This window comes from Xenopus laevis, chromosome 9_10L, assembly GCF_017654675.1.
Source record: "Xenopus laevis strain J_2021 chromosome 9_10L, Xenopus_laevis_v10.1, whole genome shotgun sequence".
Lineage (NCBI taxonomy): Eukaryota > Metazoa > Chordata > Amphibia > Anura > Pipidae > Xenopus > Xenopus laevis.
In genome coordinates, this window is record NC_054387.1 from 85,761,354 (window position 1) to 85,783,119 (window position 21,766).

A 21,766-nucleotide genomic window follows, 5' to 3' on the forward strand; every position below is an offset into this window, starting at 1 on the left:
CTCATTAGTGAACTGTTTCCTTTATTAGGGCTGTTAAGCTCATAGCAATGTGCTGTGTCCTACTAATGAGAGAGATGGCTCCTGTTTATTTCTGTGGGATTACTGTTTAATTATACAACACACAGGTTAGAAAGAAACAATTATGTTGTTGGTGAAATAGGTCCACCGGGATTTGAGAGTACATAGGAAGGCCTGGGTCATTATTATAAATGGTTTGTTTATAAACACTGGGGCCAGAAGGTCATAGACTTAAATAATTTATGTCCAAACAGATCTTAAAGTTGCATGATGGATTAGCCTCCTCTAGCCACAATATGGTGACTTTGCACTTCTGGTTTGTTGTCAGTGAGCCAAGGTAAACTGACCGTTTGTGCATGGCTTTAGAAGGGTCCACCAGCTAGGCCTGACAGTAACCTCTTTGCCAGAAAGCACTGAACTTTAGAACTTCTTCAGTTATTGGACTTGCTCTAATGATCCATTATTCTTTATGCTTAGGTTTTTAAACATCTGATGTTCAAATTGCATATTGCAACTTGTCCATCACACTCTTAATTCCTGGCTTCTTGTTGAAACTTGCAACCTTGCAAACACAACTTATTAAGGATGCCACCACACTGCCATTGGGCTCAATGGCAATGCCTACCATAGTGGTACACTCTCTTCTCATAGAAGCCAATAGAAGCCAATAGCAGTGCAGTGGTGCCCTTTATGGCATGTGCCTGTTAGAGAGGGTATGTTTGTCAAAGTGAGCCACCCCAGGTTGGTATTGTTGTGTGCCATCCATAGACAACTCAATTATTTTAAGTGATGACTAGTGCCATATGAATGTGTTTTGATGTAAAATAAAACCATAGGTTACAAAACAGGAGAGGAGCAATGGTCATTATGAGGCACAACATCGCAATTTACAGAGATATTTCATCTGACTAAAAGTGGGTTAGTCTCTGGTGGTTAGTATGACAGATGCACCGGTTATGAACCAATATCACGTAAGCAAAGAATAAGCCGATCCCAATTATAAAGACAACCTGGATAGCTTCCCATAGAGTCCCATGCTGATTAATCCATAGGTGTCCCTGTGAGTTCATCATGTTTTGTTGAGGGATTAATGACTTTAGTTAGAGTAGTGGAAGAAGAGATATAAGATGAAACATATAGTGGTGATAATTAGGTCTTACGAAATTGGAGACAATTTGTACATAAGATGAAATTCTGCCAAGTGCAACATTCACCCTATATAGTTACTATTACAACAACAGACCAGTTGGCATGAAACTGCTGTATCCTAGCCAAAGGCATAAGGGTGATATTTACATACTGCCTGCTATAGCTCCAAGGCTACTGTAAATTACCTGTAGTATTTGTTATTAAATTGCTGGTTTGTGGCTCATTTTCCGAAATACTTTAAAATGGAATCATTAATATTTTTTTACCTTTTTGTCTCCTGTCCAGATATTAACACTATACACTGTGTATCCACTAGTTGTAACGGGGGCTTTGCAAATGTAAAATCATATTTTTGCTGTTAAATCACTTTTGGATTGGGATAGAACTATCTGGATATGGCATAAACAAGGTTTACATTCAACTATCCATAACTCCTAGGTGTATGTTAACCCTGCTTTCTGTTGTGTTCTTGTGTAAATGATAGCCTCTGGTTAGATGTGAGTGCACAAACATGTATTTGTTTTAATGGTCTCTGTAGGGATCTAGGTGGATTGTTACAGTTTGTTTATTACAGATGTTTTTGAAAATAACAAGCTCTTGACATGTCATATTTGTAGCAGCAAATTTATGGTGAAGAATAGACCTGTTTTCTATGAAGTTACATTGAACCCATACACTTAGGGGCATATTTATCAAGGGTCGAATTTCAAATTGAAAAAAACTTCGAAATTTGAATTCAAAAAGACCAACCGAAATTAAGTCTTTTAAATTAAGGTTTTTTTTGGTCGAATAGGTCCGTATTCGGCCGAATTTGAATCCTACGGATCGAAGGAATAATGCATTTGATCGAATTCGATTCTAAGTTTTTCCACAAAAAAATTTTGACTCCAAATAGGTTCTAGGAGTTCCCCCAAAGGCTAAAACAGCAATTCGGCAGGTTTTAAAGAAACAGTACATGATAAATTTCGATATTCGGATTTTCAAATTTTTTTCAAATTCAAATTGAATTTGGACTATTCCCTTGTCGAAGTACACAAAAAATTGCTCGAAATTCGAATTTTTTTCATTCGAAAATTCACCTCGACCTTTGATAAATCTGCCCCTTATTATTACTGTGGCTCCTCTCTAGTTCTGCTTCATAGTACTGTACATAAAATGGAAATAACACATTACACATGATGTACATTAGAAATCCATATTTCTCTATTTCTCTGGTAGAATTAAATACTACTGCAATATCACCCCAATGTAAAACCAATTCATAATGCAGTCAGTGTTTTAGTGTATTGCAATGCTGCTAGCAGTGTTTTAAGTAATATTGTCTCTTAAATGCTGAGGTCTGCTTTTTTGGTTCAGGTTTTATCCTATCATACATTTGTTTCCATGTTACATTCATAAAGGAATATCTCTGTTCATCCCAAATGTCATTGTAACTGTGCTTCACCAGACATATTGTTTGCAATGGACCCCATTGTTGCAGGGCCAAAAATGGTAAACCTCTGATTAAACTTGCACTTAAAATAGCTACATTGACTGCAAGGCAGTTTGTTAATACATACACCAGTTTGTTGTAGTTGTCTTGGTAAAGCTGTGCTTAAACACAAGCTGTGTTTGCTGTGCATTGGGAGCAATACCTTCTACTCTCTATGTTGTGGAAATAAAATCAGGAGAGGTACTTGTGCAACTTTTTGGCAACATACAGTATAGTCATGTGATAGACTTAGGCTAAGTAATAATATTTTATTTTAATAATACATTATTTTAGAATAATATTTTAATTCTGTTGTTTCTCTAAAATTTTTCCTTCTTGGTTTTTTTCTTAAGTATGATCAGGCATACACGTTTTGTTTTCAGTTCAGTTTTGTTATCTTCTTCCAAAATGGCTCGTTGTTTTTCTGTTAAATACCTGACTTCTGGTTACAACCATTCTTCTCTTCTGTTAAATTAAACCCTCTGTCAGAGAAATTAGCATTTTTTCCACTGTGTCCCGGATGCCAACTGTCCCTGTCTTTACCTCCCCACAATCAGTAGTGGTCCAAATCCCATTTTCCTTACTTTATGGCTATCCCCTCATCACTTGATGTATTCATCCCTTTCAGTTCTATCCCTCCATGTCTTTTTTCAATCCTTCATTTTCATTATTTTGGTTTTGTTGTTTCTTTGCTCAATGCTTATTTTCTCTTTGCTCAGCATCACCCACTTTCAGTGTAACTGTTCCCTACCTTCCATCATTTGATCCATTTCTATCCCTTACATCTCTTCAATTTGCTCTCACTTACTTTGTGTTTAACCTTTTCCCCTCTACCTTTACCCACTCCCCACTTTTCTCTTTAGTTCCACTCCTGCTCCATTCCCACCAGCGTGTAAGTATAAAGCAACAACTGGAAGCTCATTTTCAAAGAGCCAGTGGAATTAGAGATTATCTGAAGGCAGTAGGCATGGGACGAGTGTGTATGGCGATAGAAGGGAATCTGTAAAGGGAGAACATGCTTTTTACAAAACACTATGTCTGTAGTTAATTTGGCCAGATCAGTAGCACTTCCAATGTATTTTAGTACATTTTTATTTAGCCATGGAGTGCTCTCACAATTTTTCCTTTTTGTATTTTTTACAAAACACTCCAGCAGACTCCTGCATTGTAATCCAATTCTCAAATGAGCAAACACATTTTTAAAAATTAATTTTGAAATTTGACTTGGGGCTAGACATGCTCTTAGTTTCCCAGGTGCCCCCAGTCATGCGACTTGTGCTCTGATAAACTTCCGTATCTCTTTACTGCTGGATGGTAAATTTTAGTGATTTCACCCCCTGCCCCCCCCCCCAGCAGCTTATCAACAATGTGAAGGTAACAAGAAAAGAGCTCTCTGACGCCTGCATTGCTAGTTGCTGCATCTACCTAACAGTAGATATGAGAATATCACTCAGTAGTAAAGATCCAGCCATGGCTCATCTAGTTACACTGAGTAGGAGAAACAATAGTTAACCTGAAAGTTCTACTGCAAAAAAACTGTCTCTTTCTGAATCAGGCAAAATGACCTGAGATGGCGGCCCACCAGTATTACAGTGACAAATATATACATTTATTGGTTTAAAAATACAATTTTGAATGGTAGAATGAATTACTTGCAGTGTACACAGTGTAATTTTGTAATAAATACTATAGCATAAAAGTCATAACATAATCCATTTAAATATACTGTATAATGCAAATAATGAACAAAATGGGATAAGATGCTCACATAGTGGGGCATTAGGAGAAGTAGGGGGGATCGACAGTATCAAACAACAGATCGTGCTAAGGCGCAGGTAACGAGGCAATACTTTTAAAGGTATATCACAGCTTATCTTGTGGTGACAGGAGAGACATTGTGAAGCAGAAACTGAGGTGTTAGGGTGAGGGAAAGATGGCTTGGTAAAAACAGTAATTTCTTGTGTGTGCTATGAATTTTTTGAATAATGCATTGCTTATATAAATCAGGGCTTGGTAATTGGTCTCCATTTAAATAGTTCTAAATAGTTCTAAATATACAGTATGCAACTTTATGCTCTATTACTTTACACTTTCAAGTAAAAATATATTAATGAATGTATGAATTCCTTATAAGGGCCTTCTGTCTTTTCTGATAGTTTGCCCTTGTATTCAAACTGGTTTGAACTGGTGTTACCAACCACAATGGGGCTCAGTGACTTTATTTATAAACCTGTGCAGCCTATAAAACATGTGTAAATCTAGTGCAAGAATTGATTAATCGACAGGCTCTCATAGCACAGTTGCACTCAGTGGGATCCTATAGTTAAGAAAAATCTATCCACAATTTGCATCTATCTTAACCTGCCTTAATTGAAACTAGCACATTTAGCAATTAGGGGATAGATTTTTTTAAAGGCAGAAAACCCCAATTTTCTTGATAAAACAGAAGATCAATCAAAACATTCCATGGCTAGATGGCTACAATTAGGTTCATAACATGTCTTAAGGATTCATATAAAAGCTAATACTTATAGATTATTATTCTACAGTTTTAGAAATATTGTAGAATAGTGATGTTTATCTATGAAGAACTCTGTGCCCAACCTTTATCACATAAAATATTACTAGTTTATTTGCATGAAGGTGGACATGGCTTACAGGTAAACTCCTGTGTTTTGTCTGGGTTCTTCAGCATTTATCATTCTGAGCACACAAAGAAAGGTGGTAATATCAACAGTCTGGTTGCTAGGGTACACATTGCCCTAGCAACCATACATTTATTTGAATAAGAGACTGGAATATGGAAAGGAGAGGGCCCAAATAGAAAGATGAGTAATAAAAAGTAGCAATGACAATACATTTGTAGCCTTATAGAGCATTTGTCTTTAGATGGGGTCAGTGACTCCCATTTGAAAGCTGAAAGTGTCAGAAGAAGAAGGCAAATCATTTAAAAACGACTGTATGATGAAAAAACAAAAAGACCAGTTGAAAGTTGCTTAGAATTCTATAGCATATTAAAAGTTAACGTGAAAGTGAACCACTCCTTTAAACCTTTAAAATTACTTTAAAGAACTTGACACCTCGGCAAATGTTTTCTGATGAAATGTTTTCCTCAAATCTGAAACTGCAGGAATTGGCATTTTAAAAAAATGTTCACCTGGGCCTTGATAAGTAAAATGCTAGATCTAAGTACGTTCCTGGTGTTTCTGGCGCCTTACCCATGAAAGGGAAAAAATTGCTTAAAAAAGATTTAAAAAGGTATAAACCTTTGTGTTCATACAAGGTCTGCCCCATATTGTTCTCTGACTACTCTACATGCTATAGCTTTTCGGCATTCTATATTCTTTTATACTGTGCAGTATTATATTGGCGTAATCCCCCTTACTTGTAGCCATGTAAAGCAATCCCTTCTTTAGTCTCTTAATCCCACGGTTTCTGTATTAATAGACAGCACACCTCATTGATTTTTAATTATTTTTTCGAGAGGCACTGAGCAGAGCTCCCTCAGTCCACTGACGTCTCACTACTTATTCACAACCACATCCGTATTGATCGCCTGCCTAAGAAGCAGAAGTAATCCATTTTAAATACGCTTCTTTGAAAGAGAGCGGGAGCCTGACAATGCAGATTCTTGCTGTGTATTTATAGCACATAAGAGAGAGAGAGGTTAATATGGTAAAAGAACAGGTTCTATGGAGAAGGATAACATAGATTAGGAAAGTGGACTATACTGTATGTTTGAAAATGTGTCAGGCGCATTTATCAGGCCTGAGTTGCCCAATAACATTTAAGGCAGGTCTGTCATGTCCAGTGTTGGCCCACCGGGATACCAGGAAACCTCCCGGTGGGCCCAGGTCTCAGTGGGCCTCTTGCTTCTAACCATTTGGCCTATTTCATGGTCATTACCTATTTCTTTATGGGAACACAGAGGCTTAATAATGGAAGAATAGAGTATAGTATGTAGAGAAAAGAGACTAGGAGAATAAAGAGGTTGAGTGAGGAGAGGATAGTTTGGAAAGAGGTCCCTCAGCCTAAGGTTTTCTGGTAGGCCCCTGGTGTCCCAGTCCGACACTGGTCATGTCAAGTTATAATATATGGCACCAAAGTGGTTAACGAAGGATGCCAGGGACTGTGTGGAGATGCTGGGGTGCATAGGAAACTACATAACTACATGGAGATGAGGGATTGGCTATGGACACTAATAGGAGTGCTGATATAAAAAGGAAACGTACTTACCCTTCTCCTCTTTCAGCATCGAAGGCACCTGGAGCACTGTGCAGGCTTGGCAGTGTGTCTGGTCTTCCATAATGGCATCTGATCATCCCACGCTCCCGCCCTATTGCATCGTTATATTTTACAATATGTTACTTTCAAGGTTTTATTTGACAAATAAAATTGTTTACATTTGTCAATGTGGTGTTACTTGAACCACTGTTTTGATGTTTTGTCACAGCCGCTGGTGGGTAATTAATTTTGGTCCATGCCATTTGGGTCGGGTTAATAAAGGTTTTTCTCTTTACATGTCCACCGCAGCTGCGATGGCTGGCAAATAATTAACAAACTATACAAAAAGGCAAATAATTAACAAACTATACAAAACAAAGCACAAAGACCATTAAGTTGCTTAAACTGACCATTCTATAACATATTAAAAGGTAACTCAGAGGTGAACTACCCCTTTAACTGGAAGAAAAGAAGTGCCTTAAGATAGGGTTGTCATGATCAAAATGTACAAATCTAGTAATGGCCGATAATAGCATCTGTATAATAGGTTGGCACCTGCCTGAACATCCAAACTCTATAAATATGAAATACTATCCACAGACTTGTAAATAAATGCTGCTCAGTGCTGGTGGAGGAATGAGAAGACAAAGTGAGCTGATCCATGGCACAAGGGAAAGCTGTGTGTCTTTGAAATGCTCTCACTGGAATTCAGTAGAAGTCTGTAACAATGATCAGCAGACTGTGGGATCTCAATTTGCTACTCACTTCAGACTTTCTCCTTTCCCTGTCCTCTAGCTGGAATAATGGCTTGCCATTACTCTCACACAAAACTGCAGCACACGTCATATTTATCCAGAGAATAAGCCTTAGAAACAAACTGATTCTATAGAGATCCTTCTTGTCTGGATCTGAAGAAGAGAGTCTCTAAACTTTGATACGCAAACTGTGCTGCAATGCATAGTGTTTTATTAAAAGGTTGATACGTGCAAAGCAGAGCAATAGCCAGACAGAATCAAGGAAGGTAGAGAGGAAAACAAGGTCTTGAAATTTGATCACAATTTTACCAAATTCCAGTATATGGTTGCAGTAGTGTAAGAAAATAATAGTTTGCTAAGTCCCTGTAGAAAGTGATCGGTCCAGACTACACAGTAGCTTTAGAGTATTAATATGCACTAAATACTAGTGTATTATTCTACATGGCTTGATGGTGCAGGGGAAGCTTTGAATATAAATGGGACATTCAGTTTGCCTTAAACTAACCCCTGTCACCCTCTCTCTAGATGGGAGAAAATTCTGCATTGAGAATGATTCTTCCCAATGCTCTAACATTCATCTAACTCATTAGAAGGGCGTAAACAGAAGTTCAGTGCAAAAAGAACTATAGTGCTTTCAGAGATGATTGATCAAAGCACAAGTTGCTAAATTATACTCCCTTACATTTTTATACAAGTGCAACAGCCATACAATAGTAGTGCCACAATTAACTAAACAACATATATTTTTATTAAAACAACAGTCAAAATGCCTGTTTATTTATAGGGTGTGTGTTAAGTAGAGGTGTATAGCACCCCTTTTAAGGTAATAATACCCAATAAAACTTTTTTAATTTGTTGTACCCCAGTGACACTGGCACCCAACAGGAGGTAAAGACTGTTCCCCATAGGGGAGGCTTGCTGGTGATCCCTGATTAAAAGTATAATCTGATTAATGGAACTCTAGACACCATAAGGCAGGATAGAGTAAAAATTCTAGAACTGCTGCATTTATATGTTGCTGGTGCCATCATGGGTTTCTGAGTATAATATAGCTTTAATAAATATGTTCTGCTTTATAGGATCTTGTTTCCTATGGGCACTCACTACCACTTTGTGCTTCTATTTTATTTTTAATAAGGTTGCCTGTGCCTTTTATCAGTTGAGCTGCCGTGCATATGCTGCTTCTAATGTGCTTTGTTGGAATGCCATCCTAAACTATTACCCGATAAGCACTGGATCTGGTTGCATAAGGAGTGTTTACATTCCAAATTTATCACAACTAGTAAGGTGCAATGGCATTTGGGAAGTTCAGCAGCAAAGCTGTGCAGCTGTTTCAGCATCTTAGTGCTGGGTTTTTCATTCTGTTCTGGTGGGGTTTCAGATCCAGAGCATTTATCTGTGATAAGAAAGAAGTAAAATAGTATATGTAAAGTCATTACAATCACTCCCCAGTAGAAAAAGCATGACATTTTATGACGTTGAAGGCATTTTATGTGAAAAACAAGAAAGTACCAGTGCATTTTAATCTTTTAGATATAGAAAGAATGTGCTTGAAAACAGTTGTGTTTCTGGTTACTTTATTGTAAATTTCTGCAAAATCCATACTAGTCCCACCTATCTGTCCCACTTCCTGCTACCTCCTTTCCCAGGCTGTGCAGGGAAAGCCAGGGGCACTCAGCACACTACACTGTAGGATAGGAACCAATCAGCAGCTAGGCTGACAGGGAACTGAAGCATGTCTATTCTTGTGTGACTGCTGGGATGTGATTGGTTGTCCCCCTAATACTGTGCTTCTGGCAGGGACTGTTAGGACATTCCCACCCCTATTTTGAAACTCGGACAGGGACCAGTGGACATCTATAGGGAGCTATAATAAAGGGGCTATTTTTAATGATAATGTTAACTTGCAGCACAATGTTGGTGCAGCACTAACACCAAATATTATTCATAATTACCTACAAAATTAGGCTTTTTTTTTTCTTTATCCTATATGTCTCCTTTAAACAATAGAAGGAGTCTAGTCTGAGGCATCTGGCATGTTCTAGATGTGGCCTGAATTAAGAGAACTTCAGCATAAAATCTTTTAAAAGGATTTATTTAAACATTTGGTAATATTGTGGGTATTTAGCAACAAGTGCATTTCACTTGCACGAGGAAGTATATTTTGTGATGTTCATGGGCCATTTTCCATTTGATCTCTGACACAAACGCAACCCTCCTGGGGTTATGGATAGAATTCCAGATATTAGTTAGCTGTCGAAACATGTTTTGTACATGTAATAGTACCATAGCTTGACTTTTGTTGTTATTAGATATCGAAGCCTACATGTACAGTAAAGCATTAGTAGATAAACTAGAAAAGTGAGAAATAGGAAATTAGGTTAGCTCCAGCAGAGCAAAAAAATCCAATCTACTTATAATTTATACAAATAAATGTTGTTTATGTCTCAAAGGAAAATAACAAAAAAACTATTCATGCCTCTGTAAAAAGAAAATTTGAGCATGACAATCACAGTATGTGAATAGCACCTCTTTAAAGGAGAAGGAAAGCTATGGAGACATTTTATTGCCAATAGATTAGCTACAACCAGTAAACCCCCGATTCTCTAAAGAATCGTTAATGAAAGAATGGTAACAACAGTGAGGCAGCAAAATGCGATGGGTGCTGATTCACTCTCCATCCCCAGGCAGCAACTGGCGACGCTAATTTGTGGGGATGTAGAGTGAATCTGTGCCGATTGCTTGTTGTTACCTATCTGCTATTAGAATTCTTAAATTTTGAGTTTATTGGTAGTAAAGTGTTACTGAAAAATTTCTTTATAAACAACATTTTTGGTGAAAATGTTCTCCTGTCCTTGAATGAGTTCTCCCTGGTGAGGTGTACTTAAAATCTTGACTTTAACATCAGATGAACGCTGCACTCTTGAAAATGCAACATAAAGTTGACCATGACCAAACACAGGCTCAGATAGGTAAATGCCGACTTTATCCAATGTTTGTCCTTGTGATTTGTTGATTGTCATGGCAAATGCAGCCTTAATGGGGAATTGTCGTCGTTTAAGTTTAAAAGGTAATTCCTGGTCAGAACTGGTAAGGTCAATTCTGGGAATCAAAATGGTATCACCGCTATGGGATCCTGTAAGCACTTCTGCCTTGATAACATTTTGTCTCATGGTCTTCACAACCAACCGTGTACCGTTACATAAACCTTGCTTAGTGTTAAGGTTTCTTAACAGCATGACTATTGTTCCTACTTTGAGTATTAGATTGTGTTGTGGTAATCCAGCAGGGTTGATAGTGTTTAAATATTGTAATGGGAAATTAAGTTTCTCACTTTCGTCTTCAGAATCAATACAGTCTGTACTCAGAAAGACACAGCTTTGTCCAGGAAGTAATGCAATCACTTGGTTGTTTATCATGTCAACATCAATATTTTTTGGAGATAATATAGCCCGTTTTGCTAATAATGGTATCTGGTCTAATGACAGTTTATTAACTGGTGTGACAGAGGCAGTGGAGTAGCTGCCGGCACTGGTGACAGAGGCAGTGGAGTAGCTGCTGGCAGTCGGCACTGGTGACAGAGGCAGTGGAGTAGCTGCCGGCACTGGTGACAGAGGCAGACAGTTTATTAACTGGTGTGACAGAGGCAGTGGAGTAGCTGGTGGCACTGGTGACAGAGGCAGTGGAGTAGCTGCTGGCAGTCTGCACTGGTGACAGAGGCAGTGGAGTAGCTGCCGGCACTGGTGACAGAGGCAGACAGTTTATTAACTGGTGTGACAGAGGCAGTGGAGTAGCTGCCGGCACTGGTGACAGAGGCAGTGGAGTAGCTGCTGGCAGTCTGCACTGGTGACAGAGGCAGTGGAGTAGCTGCCGGCACTGGTGACAGAGGCAGACAGTTTATTAACTGGTGTGACAGAGGCAGAGGAGTAGCTGGTGGCACTGGTGACAGCGGCAGTGGAGTAGCTGCTGGCAGTCGGCACTGGTGACAGAGGCAGTGGAGTAGCTGCCGGCACTGGTGACAGAGGCAGACAGTTTATTAACTGGTGTGACAGAGGTAGTGGAGTAGCTGCCGGCACTGGTGACAGAGGCAGTGGAGTAGCTGCTGGCAGTCGGCACTGGTGACAGAGGCAGTGGAGTAGCTGCCGGCACTGGTGACAGAGGCAGACAGTTTATTAACTGGTGTGACAGAGGCAGTGGAGTAGCTGGTGGCACTGGTGACAGCGGCAGTGGAGTAGCTGCTGGCAGTCGGCACTGGTGACAGAGGCAGTGGAGTAGCTGCCGGCACTGGTGACAGAGGCAGACAGTTTATTAACTGGTGTGACAGAGGCAGTGGAGTAGCTGGTGGCACTGGTGACAGAGGCAGTGGAGTAGCTGCTGGCAGTCTGCACTGGTGACAGAGGCAGTGGAGTAGCTGCCGGCACTGGTGACAGAGGCAGACAGTTTATTAACTGGTGTGACAGAGGCAGTGGAGTAGCTGCCGGCACTGGTGACAGAGGCAGTGGAGTAGCTGCTGGCAGTCTGCACTGGTGACAGAGGCAGTGGAGTAGCTGCCGGCACTGGTGACAGAGGCAGACAGTTTATTAACTGGTGTGACAGAGGCAGAGGAGTAGCTGGTGGCACTGGTGACAGCGGCAGTGGAGTAGCTGCTGGCAGTCGGCACTGGTGACAGAGGCAGTGGAGTAGCTGCCGGCACTGGTGACAGAGGCAGACAGTTTATTAACTGGTGTGACAGAGGTAGTGGAGTAGCTGCCGGCACTGGTGACAGAGGCAGTGGAGTAGCTGCTGGCAGTCGGCACTGGTGACAGAGGCAGTGGAGTAGCTGCCGGCACTGGTGACAGAGGCAGACAGTTTATTAACTGGTGTGACAGAGGCAGAGGAGTAGCTGGTGGCACTGGTGACAGCGGCAGTGGAGTAGCTGCTGGCAGTCGGCTGGTGACAGAGGCAGTGGAGTAGCTGCTGGCAGTCGGCACTGGTGACAGAGGCAGTGGAGTAGCTGCCAGCACTGGTGACAGAGGCAGACAGCTTATTAACTGGTGTGACAGAGGCAGTGGAGTAGCTGCCGGCACTGGTGGTGTGACAGAGGCAGAGGAGCGCCGCCATTACACAAACTCACAGAGGAGTAGCAACATGGCCGATGGTGCGTGCTGATTGGGCAGTGCGGTGCCGCCCACTCTCCCAGCAAAGAAGAGGTGGCGGGAGGCAGAAGGAGACAGCGGTAAGAGTGAGGGGGACGGTGTCTGGGGAGCCTGAATCTGCCGCCAGCACAGCGCATATGCCTCCTTCCTAACCTATGTCCGGCGTGTCTTTCAGCTGACACGCCGGGCACTCACAGAGGAGTAGCAACATGGCCGCCCAGCAAAGAAGAGGCGGCGGGAGGCAGAAGGAGACAGCGGTAAGAGTGAGGGGGATGATCTTATGCCAGCAACCTATGTCCGGCGTGTCTTTCTGCGCGCGCATCTTTCCTAGCCTTTCAGCTGAAGATGCGCGCGCCGGGCATGAGTGAGGGGCCTCCCCGACACGCCGGGCATGAGTGAGGGGGACGGTGTCTGCCTGAATATTCTGGCAGCTGGCAGCAACCTATGTCCGGCGTGTCTTTCTGCGCGCGCATCTTTGCTAACCTTTCAGCTGAAGATGCGCGCGCATCTGCCTCCCCGACACGCCGGGCATAGAAACAACCTTCGTTTAGTATATAGGATAGTGTAAAATAGAATGCTATATTTATTCCATAGAATGTTTTACCATACCTGAGTAAAAAGGTCTAGATTCTAGAAGCTCTCTGTTTTTTTAGGATAGCAGCTGCAGTATTAGTTTGGTGTGACATCACTTCCTGCCTGAGTCTCTCCCTTCTCACTTATAGCTCTTGGCTCAGATTACAGCAGAGAAGGGAGGGGGGGAGAGGAGCAAACTGAGCATACTCATACCTGGGACAAGGACGTTTAAGCTGAAGGCAGAAAGTCTGATACAGAAGCCCATGTATACACAATAGAAGGAAAGAAATGCTGTGTTTCTTTTGACTCAGAGCTTCATTACTTTGAGGGTTTACTGTTATATTTAGGTGGACCTTTCTGATAAGGCTTATTTAGTTTTAACCTTTCCTTCTCATTTAACATATAACAACATATCATCCCATGTCCCCAAGTGTGCCACATCAGTTGCCTTTTAAAGCCACCAACCTGTTGCAAAACATTCATCTTTTTGATGCTTCTTTTTTCTTACAGTCCTGTAAATGGTTCTGCCCAGAGTTTTTCCCACATAATATAGTCCTTTTATCCAGTGGACTACTATGTAGCAAACTAAAGAAATTATTTTTAGCAGCCTACACTGAAGATTATTTGTAATTACTTGTAAAGTGAAAAACAGTTTCCCCTCTAATGAAATGCAAGCTTTGATGTTCAAGTACTTTTAGGCACAATTAATACATGACTGAAGTTATTGTGACCCACTTAATATGGCTCCTTATCTTAATTATGTCTCTTGGATGAAAAAGTCGTGTGGAACCTGTGGAGTTTATTCTAGCTTTCTGCTTTATCCAGATTTTAGGTCACAATGGCTGTAAGCAAGCTGCATTCTCACCTGTCAGATCCCTTCTTCAGCCTGGTGATTTTCTGACTTAATGTAGCTCATTTATTCCAGACAGGACACTGGAAAATCTTTCAGCTGAAACACAACATTCATACAGCCATCTCTTTTCTTTTATTCCATTGAAATTCCAACATGGTGTGGGATTTAACTGTGCAGACCCCCCAACCCACACCATGACCTATTTTAGAAGACATCTCCACGTGATGCTTTTTTAAATGAGATTTCCAGTTTTATATATTTTGTATTTCCCTTTGTTACATTGGATTGTTTAAAATTGGGCAGTCAGCACAGAGGAATTCCTGCTGTTTGTTCTTTATTCCCTCGCTCAGAAATGAAACAGTGGAGGGTTTTTTTTTCTTTTCATGTCAAGATATATTTTTCTGGATTTGTAAAAGTCGCTGATTAGTATCATTATTAAAAGAAACGTGTTCTTTAGAATGGCCTATCCTGAAAGGGAACGTCCTTTTAGTGGCGATTGCAGAAAAACTGGTAACATTAAATGAAAAGTCGTTTTTCAGCAAAATGTGAAAATTACAGTAACATTATGACAAGTTGCAAGGGAAAATTTTATTTTTCAGGCTGCTAAAAATACATTGGCAGAATATTGGAATTTGTAGGTGAGAAGTAGCCTTTGACTGCTGTTTGCTGTATGTTTAGTGTTAATCTATAAAGGTGCGCAGGGAGATATGTGCAAAGTATTATACATATCTGACTGTATAGCAGTAGGTGCAGTGTTAAAAATAGCCTTTGTAACTCATAATGTATCAAGTTCAAAAAGTCATCCTCTCTATTCTAGTTGTCTTTCTTTCTTTGGGTGTTACTATAAAATCTGTGTTGATTCTGTGGATCCAATGTAGTAATTGTTTATACATTAAGAGACGTTTTTTTCTCTTCTTCTCAGATTATTCTCTTAAATAAATATCAAGGTCTTGTAACCCACAGCAACCAATCATACAGTATAACTGCTTTCTATCAGATAATCATTATATGCTCTGCTGTGCATTACTATTTCAGTAGAAAACCTTGCACCTTAAAGGGGTTGTTTACCTTTAAATTAACTTTGTATGACGTAGAGAGTGATATTCTGAGACAATTTGCCATTGGTTTTCATTTTCTATTTTTTGTGAGGGGTTTTTATTTAGCTTTTTATTCAGCAGCTCTCCAGTTTGCAATTTCAGCAATCTGGTTGCTATGGTCCAAATTACCATAGCAACATGCATTGATTTTAATATTAGACTTGGATATGAATCGGAGAGGAACTGAATAGAAAGATGCGTAATAAAAAGAAGCAAGAACAAAGAATGTGTAGCCTTAAAGATCATTTGTTTTTTAAAAGGAGTCAGTGACCCCCATTTGAAAGCTGGAAGAATAATTCAAACTATAAACAAGAAGAAAGGAAGGCCAATTGAATGTTGCTTAGAATTATTCACTGTATGACATACTAAACGTTAGCCACCCCTTTCATCTGCAAAATGCCTAAAGCTTATTGTTTAGAGTCTAAATATAGTGAGAGGATCCTTCTGCTATAGGTACCTTTTACCAAAAGACATATATATGAGTACCAATTTAAATGCATACAGCTGCCTACTTTTGCTCACTTCTGCCTGCAGCTTAGCACTATCGTTGTTGGTGCCTCTCTGCCTATCACATAATATGACTATGAAGATTTTCATTCATCCAGGTCATAGTATATCTAGTATAGGTCAATCTAAAAACAACTGGACTTGCTGATTACTCAGCAAGTCCAGTTGTTTTTAGATTGACCTATACTAGATATCACATAATAATTTCTGCTGTTTACAAAAGTCATCATTGTTGCCATAAATGAGAAACCAGGGCCTCTTCCTCATGCTTAAAACTTTTGCTTCAACAAGACTCATATAGAGGCATTCATGGGTGTCAGAAATGGAGTCTGCGCCATAATCAAAAAGAAAAGGGAATGAGGAAATTAATTCAAAAATAAAGAACCAGGGGTGTTAGGAACATAACTGCACATTTATCATTCTTCTTCATGCATTTCACTTATGATACCCATAATGAATAACACTGAGCCATAATGAGCTTATAATACCCATAATGAATAACACTGAGCTCCAATACATCTTATTGCCCCTCCCTTCCCTCTTAGTGATGTCATAAGCATCTGTTTGCAGGCATCCATACAAGCTCATAACTATCATAGTAGTATATAATTAAAGAACTTAAATTGAGTTGTTTTTTTGTATAAATAAAAAAATAAAAGAAAGATAAAGCGAGTGCTCAGGTTTCTTTTACATATTGTTGAAGATGGGGACTATGCTTGCAGTTAGGTTATGCCTTTATTGAAATCATAAATCTGAATGTTTTCAGAGAAAGTTAAATATAATATTTTAATATTGCATATTGATAATGTGTTTTTTCCTAGTGTAGGGATGGATAAATGTATCCCCATTTACTATGCATTCCCCAAAGATTGTGTCCAAAGGGGACTCATAGTCTAAGGCAGGGATTCCCCAACCTTTTTCACCCGTGAGCAACATTCAGAAGTAAAAGGAGTTGGGGAGCAAAACATGCATGAAAAATGTTCTTGGGGTGCCAAAGAAGGGCTGTGATTGGCTGTTTGGTAGCCCCTATGTGGATTGTCAACCTACATTAAGGCTCTGTTTGGCAGTGCACCTGGTTTTTATACAACCAGAACTTGCCTCCAAGCCTGCAATTCAGAAATAAGCACCTGCTTTGAGGCCACAGGGAGCAAAATCCAAGGGGTTGGAGAGCAATATGTTGCTCATGAGCTACTGGTTGGGGATCACTGGTCTAAGGGAAGGAGTAATGCCCCATTTCCTGGGTCACAGTATGACCCTTAGTTATTCCAGGTTTGACGTTAGGTGGCGATGTGCTTTAATATATAAAATGAGAGCAGATGTTCTCAGGGTGCATTTTGTTAACCTCCTTACCTAAGCAGGCAGGAAGGGTGAAGTGAATCCTAGACAAGGTCAGGTAAAGTAAGGATAGGCTAACTCATAGGTCACTCTAGGAGTGACAGATAGTTAGGCTATTTAGCCAAGCAGCTGAGGCTCCACCAAAGAGTGTGAGTGGGATTATCCTGTTATTCTCTATTTAAACTCCCTTGTGGATTATTCTCTTCATTAAATAAATTCCCTGTTTACGTTTCAAGAACCACTGGTGTTCAATTATTGTGCATTGTATCTAGTTACAGTTGTACAACACCCTGCCTCCACACCGTTGCAAGGGCTCAACCCCTGGGATTTAAGGTCTCATCTGGAGTATATCATTGGGGAAAAACTCATGGTTAGGGCAACAGTGCCACTCAGTTTACTATAGCCGTACACTAGCAGAACAGGGCTATTAGCAACATATACTACAAAATATATTGTCCCTATACTGTATAAATGTACAAGAGAAATCTACCTGGCTATCTCACAATAGATATATTGAACTTAGTTTAACTAAAGAAATCATTCTGTGAAGTGAACTATCTCATATCCTTGTGCAGCCATATTGTATTAGACATCAGTCAAATACAATTTAGTGTTCTTCTCAGATAGACTTATACAGACTTATACAGTTGAGCTGCTATCTACTCCTTGTTTTCAAAATGATGCTTATTCATGCTTCTACCCTTCAGTATTGACTGAAAGGTATGAGAAAAACACAAGGCAAATAAATAAAATCTGTGTACTGGGCTGGGTTTACATAATCAGACTAATGTACAAGAACAAAGGGCAGGTGTTTTTTAACTGTAACAGCTCCATATGAATGCGGTTTAATGATTATTTTCTGCAATCATGGAACTAGGCTTGGAGGTGATCTCTAGCTGCTTAGCACAGATCAGCTGAACTATACAAACTGTCATAATCCCATGCTAGAATGCTTCTCAAAGGCATGGCAAATGTGCCCTTGCTGCGAACTGATTCTCCTCTTGATGACATATTGGTAGAGGAAAAGCTCAGACATTTTTACAGCATCACATGCGTCTTCTTCTTTAATATATTCCCTTTGACCAGATTTCATCCTTGTAAAAATACAAGGGAGTGGTGGGAGAATACCTAACAAAAAGGAAAATTACGTAACATGTAAAAATCCTATATGTATATACTGTATGTCTGCCCTGCTAACTAATTTGAAGGTTTTTGTAAAAGTAGGGTCAGATCCTATATGCTGTTTTTTGACCTGTGATTTCCCTTGGTAGGAACCAGCCAATGAAGATGATGTTTATTTTATTGATATAAAAGACCAAATTAAAGGGGAAGTTCACCTTTAAGTCATCTGTTAGTATGTTATAGAATGGTCTCTTCTTAGTATAAATATGTTTTTATTTTTTTAAAGTTTATGGATTATAAGACTTCATCTTCTGCATCTTTCCAACTTTCAAATGGGGTCACTGCCCCATCCATCTAAGTTATTGATCTATAAGGTTAAAAATTGCTATTGTTTTTATTAGTCTTTCTTTCCAGCTCTCTCCTATATTATTTAATCATATCCTCTGGTCTCTTATTCAAACCATTGCCGGGTTGGCAGAAGTTCAGAGACTTAATATACAGGTCAGTCAGTAGTTTATGCAGTGTACTTGCCATGGGATTCGTTAAAATAACTAGCTAGCTACACATTACACATATTCCTGTGCAAGGCATGCGCCCAGGTACATGCTCTTAGCAGTCAGCTGTAACAACTAACATGGCGAAATTAAAAAAAAAAATTACCCCATACATGTGAAATTCAAAATTAGTTGAATTTTGAAACTGATACATGATGATAAGATCACCCGATAACACCCAAGGTACTGCTACTGTGAGAACTTTACAAATCAGCTGAAGGTACAGGTATGGGATCTGTTATCCAGAAGCACTTTATCCAGCTCTGAATTACAGAAAGGCCATCTGCAATAGACTCCGTATAATTAAATAATTCAATTAAAAAAAAAAATCCCGTTTCTCTGTAATAATAAAACAGCACTTTGTATTTGATCATAATTAAGATATTATTAATCCATTTTGGTGGCAAAACAATCCTACTGTGTTTAATTAATGCTTAAATGATTTTTTAGTAGACGTAAGGTTTGGAAATCCAAATGACAAAAATACCCCTTGTTCAGAGAACCCCAGCTCCTGTGCATTCTGGATAACAGGTCCCATGCTACATATATATTGTGTACCTGCAAATACTGCAGCAACAGGATATTTGTTATCTTGAAGCTATAAAACCTCATATATTATCTGTACACACACAGTATGAGCTGAACATAAATTAAATATAAAAAGCATGCATAACAGGAATTAGCCAGCTACAATATTAACAAAAGACATTTTAGTGTTTAATTACAGGAAATGTTAGTAATGTAGAATGTTACATTAAGTAAGTATCTTGTACTCTTCAGGCTCTGAGCAATGCTTTGGTTATACACAAGCCACGTAGTGAGGCATTGTTGGCTTATCTGTCAAGACACCTGGCTGGTTCATTAATAGCAAACAGCTCACAACAGAGTAAATGTGCTCTGGGTACAGACACGGAGCATGGATCTTGTCTAACCACCTTAGCATGCAACTGTACAATATTAATAGGAGAAAGAGATGGATTGGATGATTGCCATGGGGACTGTGCCATTATTATACTCTGTGCATTGAGGGGCTACTTATGCTAAATGAACACTCACTGGAAATAAGGGGCCAATTATTTACTTGTTTACTTTTCGCTATTATTTCTGAAAGGAGGGAGCTGGCACAATTAATTCCAGTCAAAAGAGTGGTATGTTTATAGGACCAATGCAATATGTATCGAATTAGAGGAATGATGTTTTGCAATATTAGAGGGACTATTTTTTCTTATTAGAGGGACTATTTTTCCAACATCCAAGCAACCAAAAATCCAACCATTTTCTGCGGAAAAATTGATATCTAAACTTAATTGCTGCTTATGAAACAATAAGTGATTGAATGATATTTAAATTATATCATTTCTGTGTTGGTTTAATATTGTGATTTTTGTCCTTAAACTGGACCACATTCATTTTGATTAGAAAAAAATATCTAGAAGAGTTAAGTCTAAAGCAACTGGACTTTATCTAGTTTTCTTGAAAATGTTTCACCACTCATCCAAGTGACTTGCCCTCAGAGTTTCAGAGTGGTGAAACATTTTCAATACAACTCCAAAAAAGTCCAGTTGCTTTAGACTTAAAGGAACAGTTCAGTATAAAAATAAAAACTGGGTAAATAAATAGGCTGTGCAAAATAAAAATATAGTTAGTTAGCCAAAAACGTAATGTATAAAGGCTGGAGTTACTGGATGTCTAACATAATTGCCAGAACACTACTTCCTGCTTTTCAGCTCACTTGATTTCCACTGATTGGTTGCCAGGCAGTAACCAATCAGTGTCTTGGGGGGGCATGTGGGTTATAACTTTTTGCTTTTGAATCTGAGCTGAATGCTGAGGTTCAATTGCAAACTCACTGAAAAATGATGTCCCGTGTGACTCCCCTTCAAGTCACTGACAAAATCAGAATTATAAAATTGAAAAACAGTAAGTAGTGTTCTGTTATGTTAGACATCAGCTTGCTCCAGTCTTTATAGATTACATTTGTGGCTAACTAACTATATTAGAAATATGTTTTATTTTGCACAGCCTATCGACTTACCCAGTTTTTAATTTTACACTGAACTGTTCCTATAAATGAGAAGGAAAGGCTAACATTAAGCAAGCTTTATCAGAAAGGTCTATATAAATACACCACTAAACCCTCAAGGTTATGCTGTTTTGATATCTCTGTCAAAAGAAACACAGCATTTCTTTCCTTCTATACTGTATACACGGCTTCTGTATCAGACTTCCTGTTTTCAGCATAAACCTCCAGGGCTAGGGCTTGAGCATGCTCAGTTTGCTCCTCTCTCCCTCTCCCCCTCCCTGCTGTAATCTGAGCCCAGAGATATGAGTGAGCAGGGAGAGACTCAGGCAGGAAGTGATGTCACACCACGCTAATATGGCAGCTGCTGTTCTAAACAAACAGAGAGAGCTTCTAGAGATGTTTACTCAGGTATAGTTAAGCATTCTGCAGAATACATATAGTGTTATAGCTTGCAATATTGTGGCTTATCTATTGGCAATAAACTGCTTTGGGAACTTTCCCTACTACATGACCTACCTTTATCTACTATATCATGACCTGGATGAATGAGTATCTCCAAAGACATTAGAAAAACATGATCTTATTGTTTATCATGTACAAACCCCTTTGAAGTGTATGGATGGAAATATCTGGAATATAATTTGGAGATGTAATTCCTATTGCATTGAATAAAGCCCTTTATTCTTCAGAGTTGCCAGTTATGACCTAATCATAAGCACTAATCACACACTTACACTGTTTATAGGGCATGATGTATCTGGAAGAAAGACGACTGGTTCACAGAGATCTGGCAGCTCGAAATGTTCTGGTCAAGTCTCCCAACCATGTGAAGATCACAGACTTTGGACTGGCACGACTTCTGGAAGGAGATGAGAAAGAATATAATGCAGATGGCGGCAAGGTAAGTAATTATACTATACTTATATTGTAAACATAATTTCCTAGTATGA

At 39.4% G+C, this 21,766-nt stretch overlaps 1 protein-coding gene across 2 annotated transcripts in view; it reads left to right on the top strand.

Annotated features, from left to right (window-relative positions):
- erbb4.L (erb-b2 receptor tyrosine kinase 4 L homeolog) overlaps positions 1-21,766 on the top strand; it is a 493,453-nt gene that overhangs the window by 429,874 nt on the left and 41,813 nt on the right. For both annotated transcript variants that reach the window (NM_001095592.1, XM_041575725.1), the window contains 1 exon segment: positions 21,562-21,717. In NM_001095592.1, the coding sequence (NP_001089061.1) occupies positions 21,562-21,717 (156 nt within the window).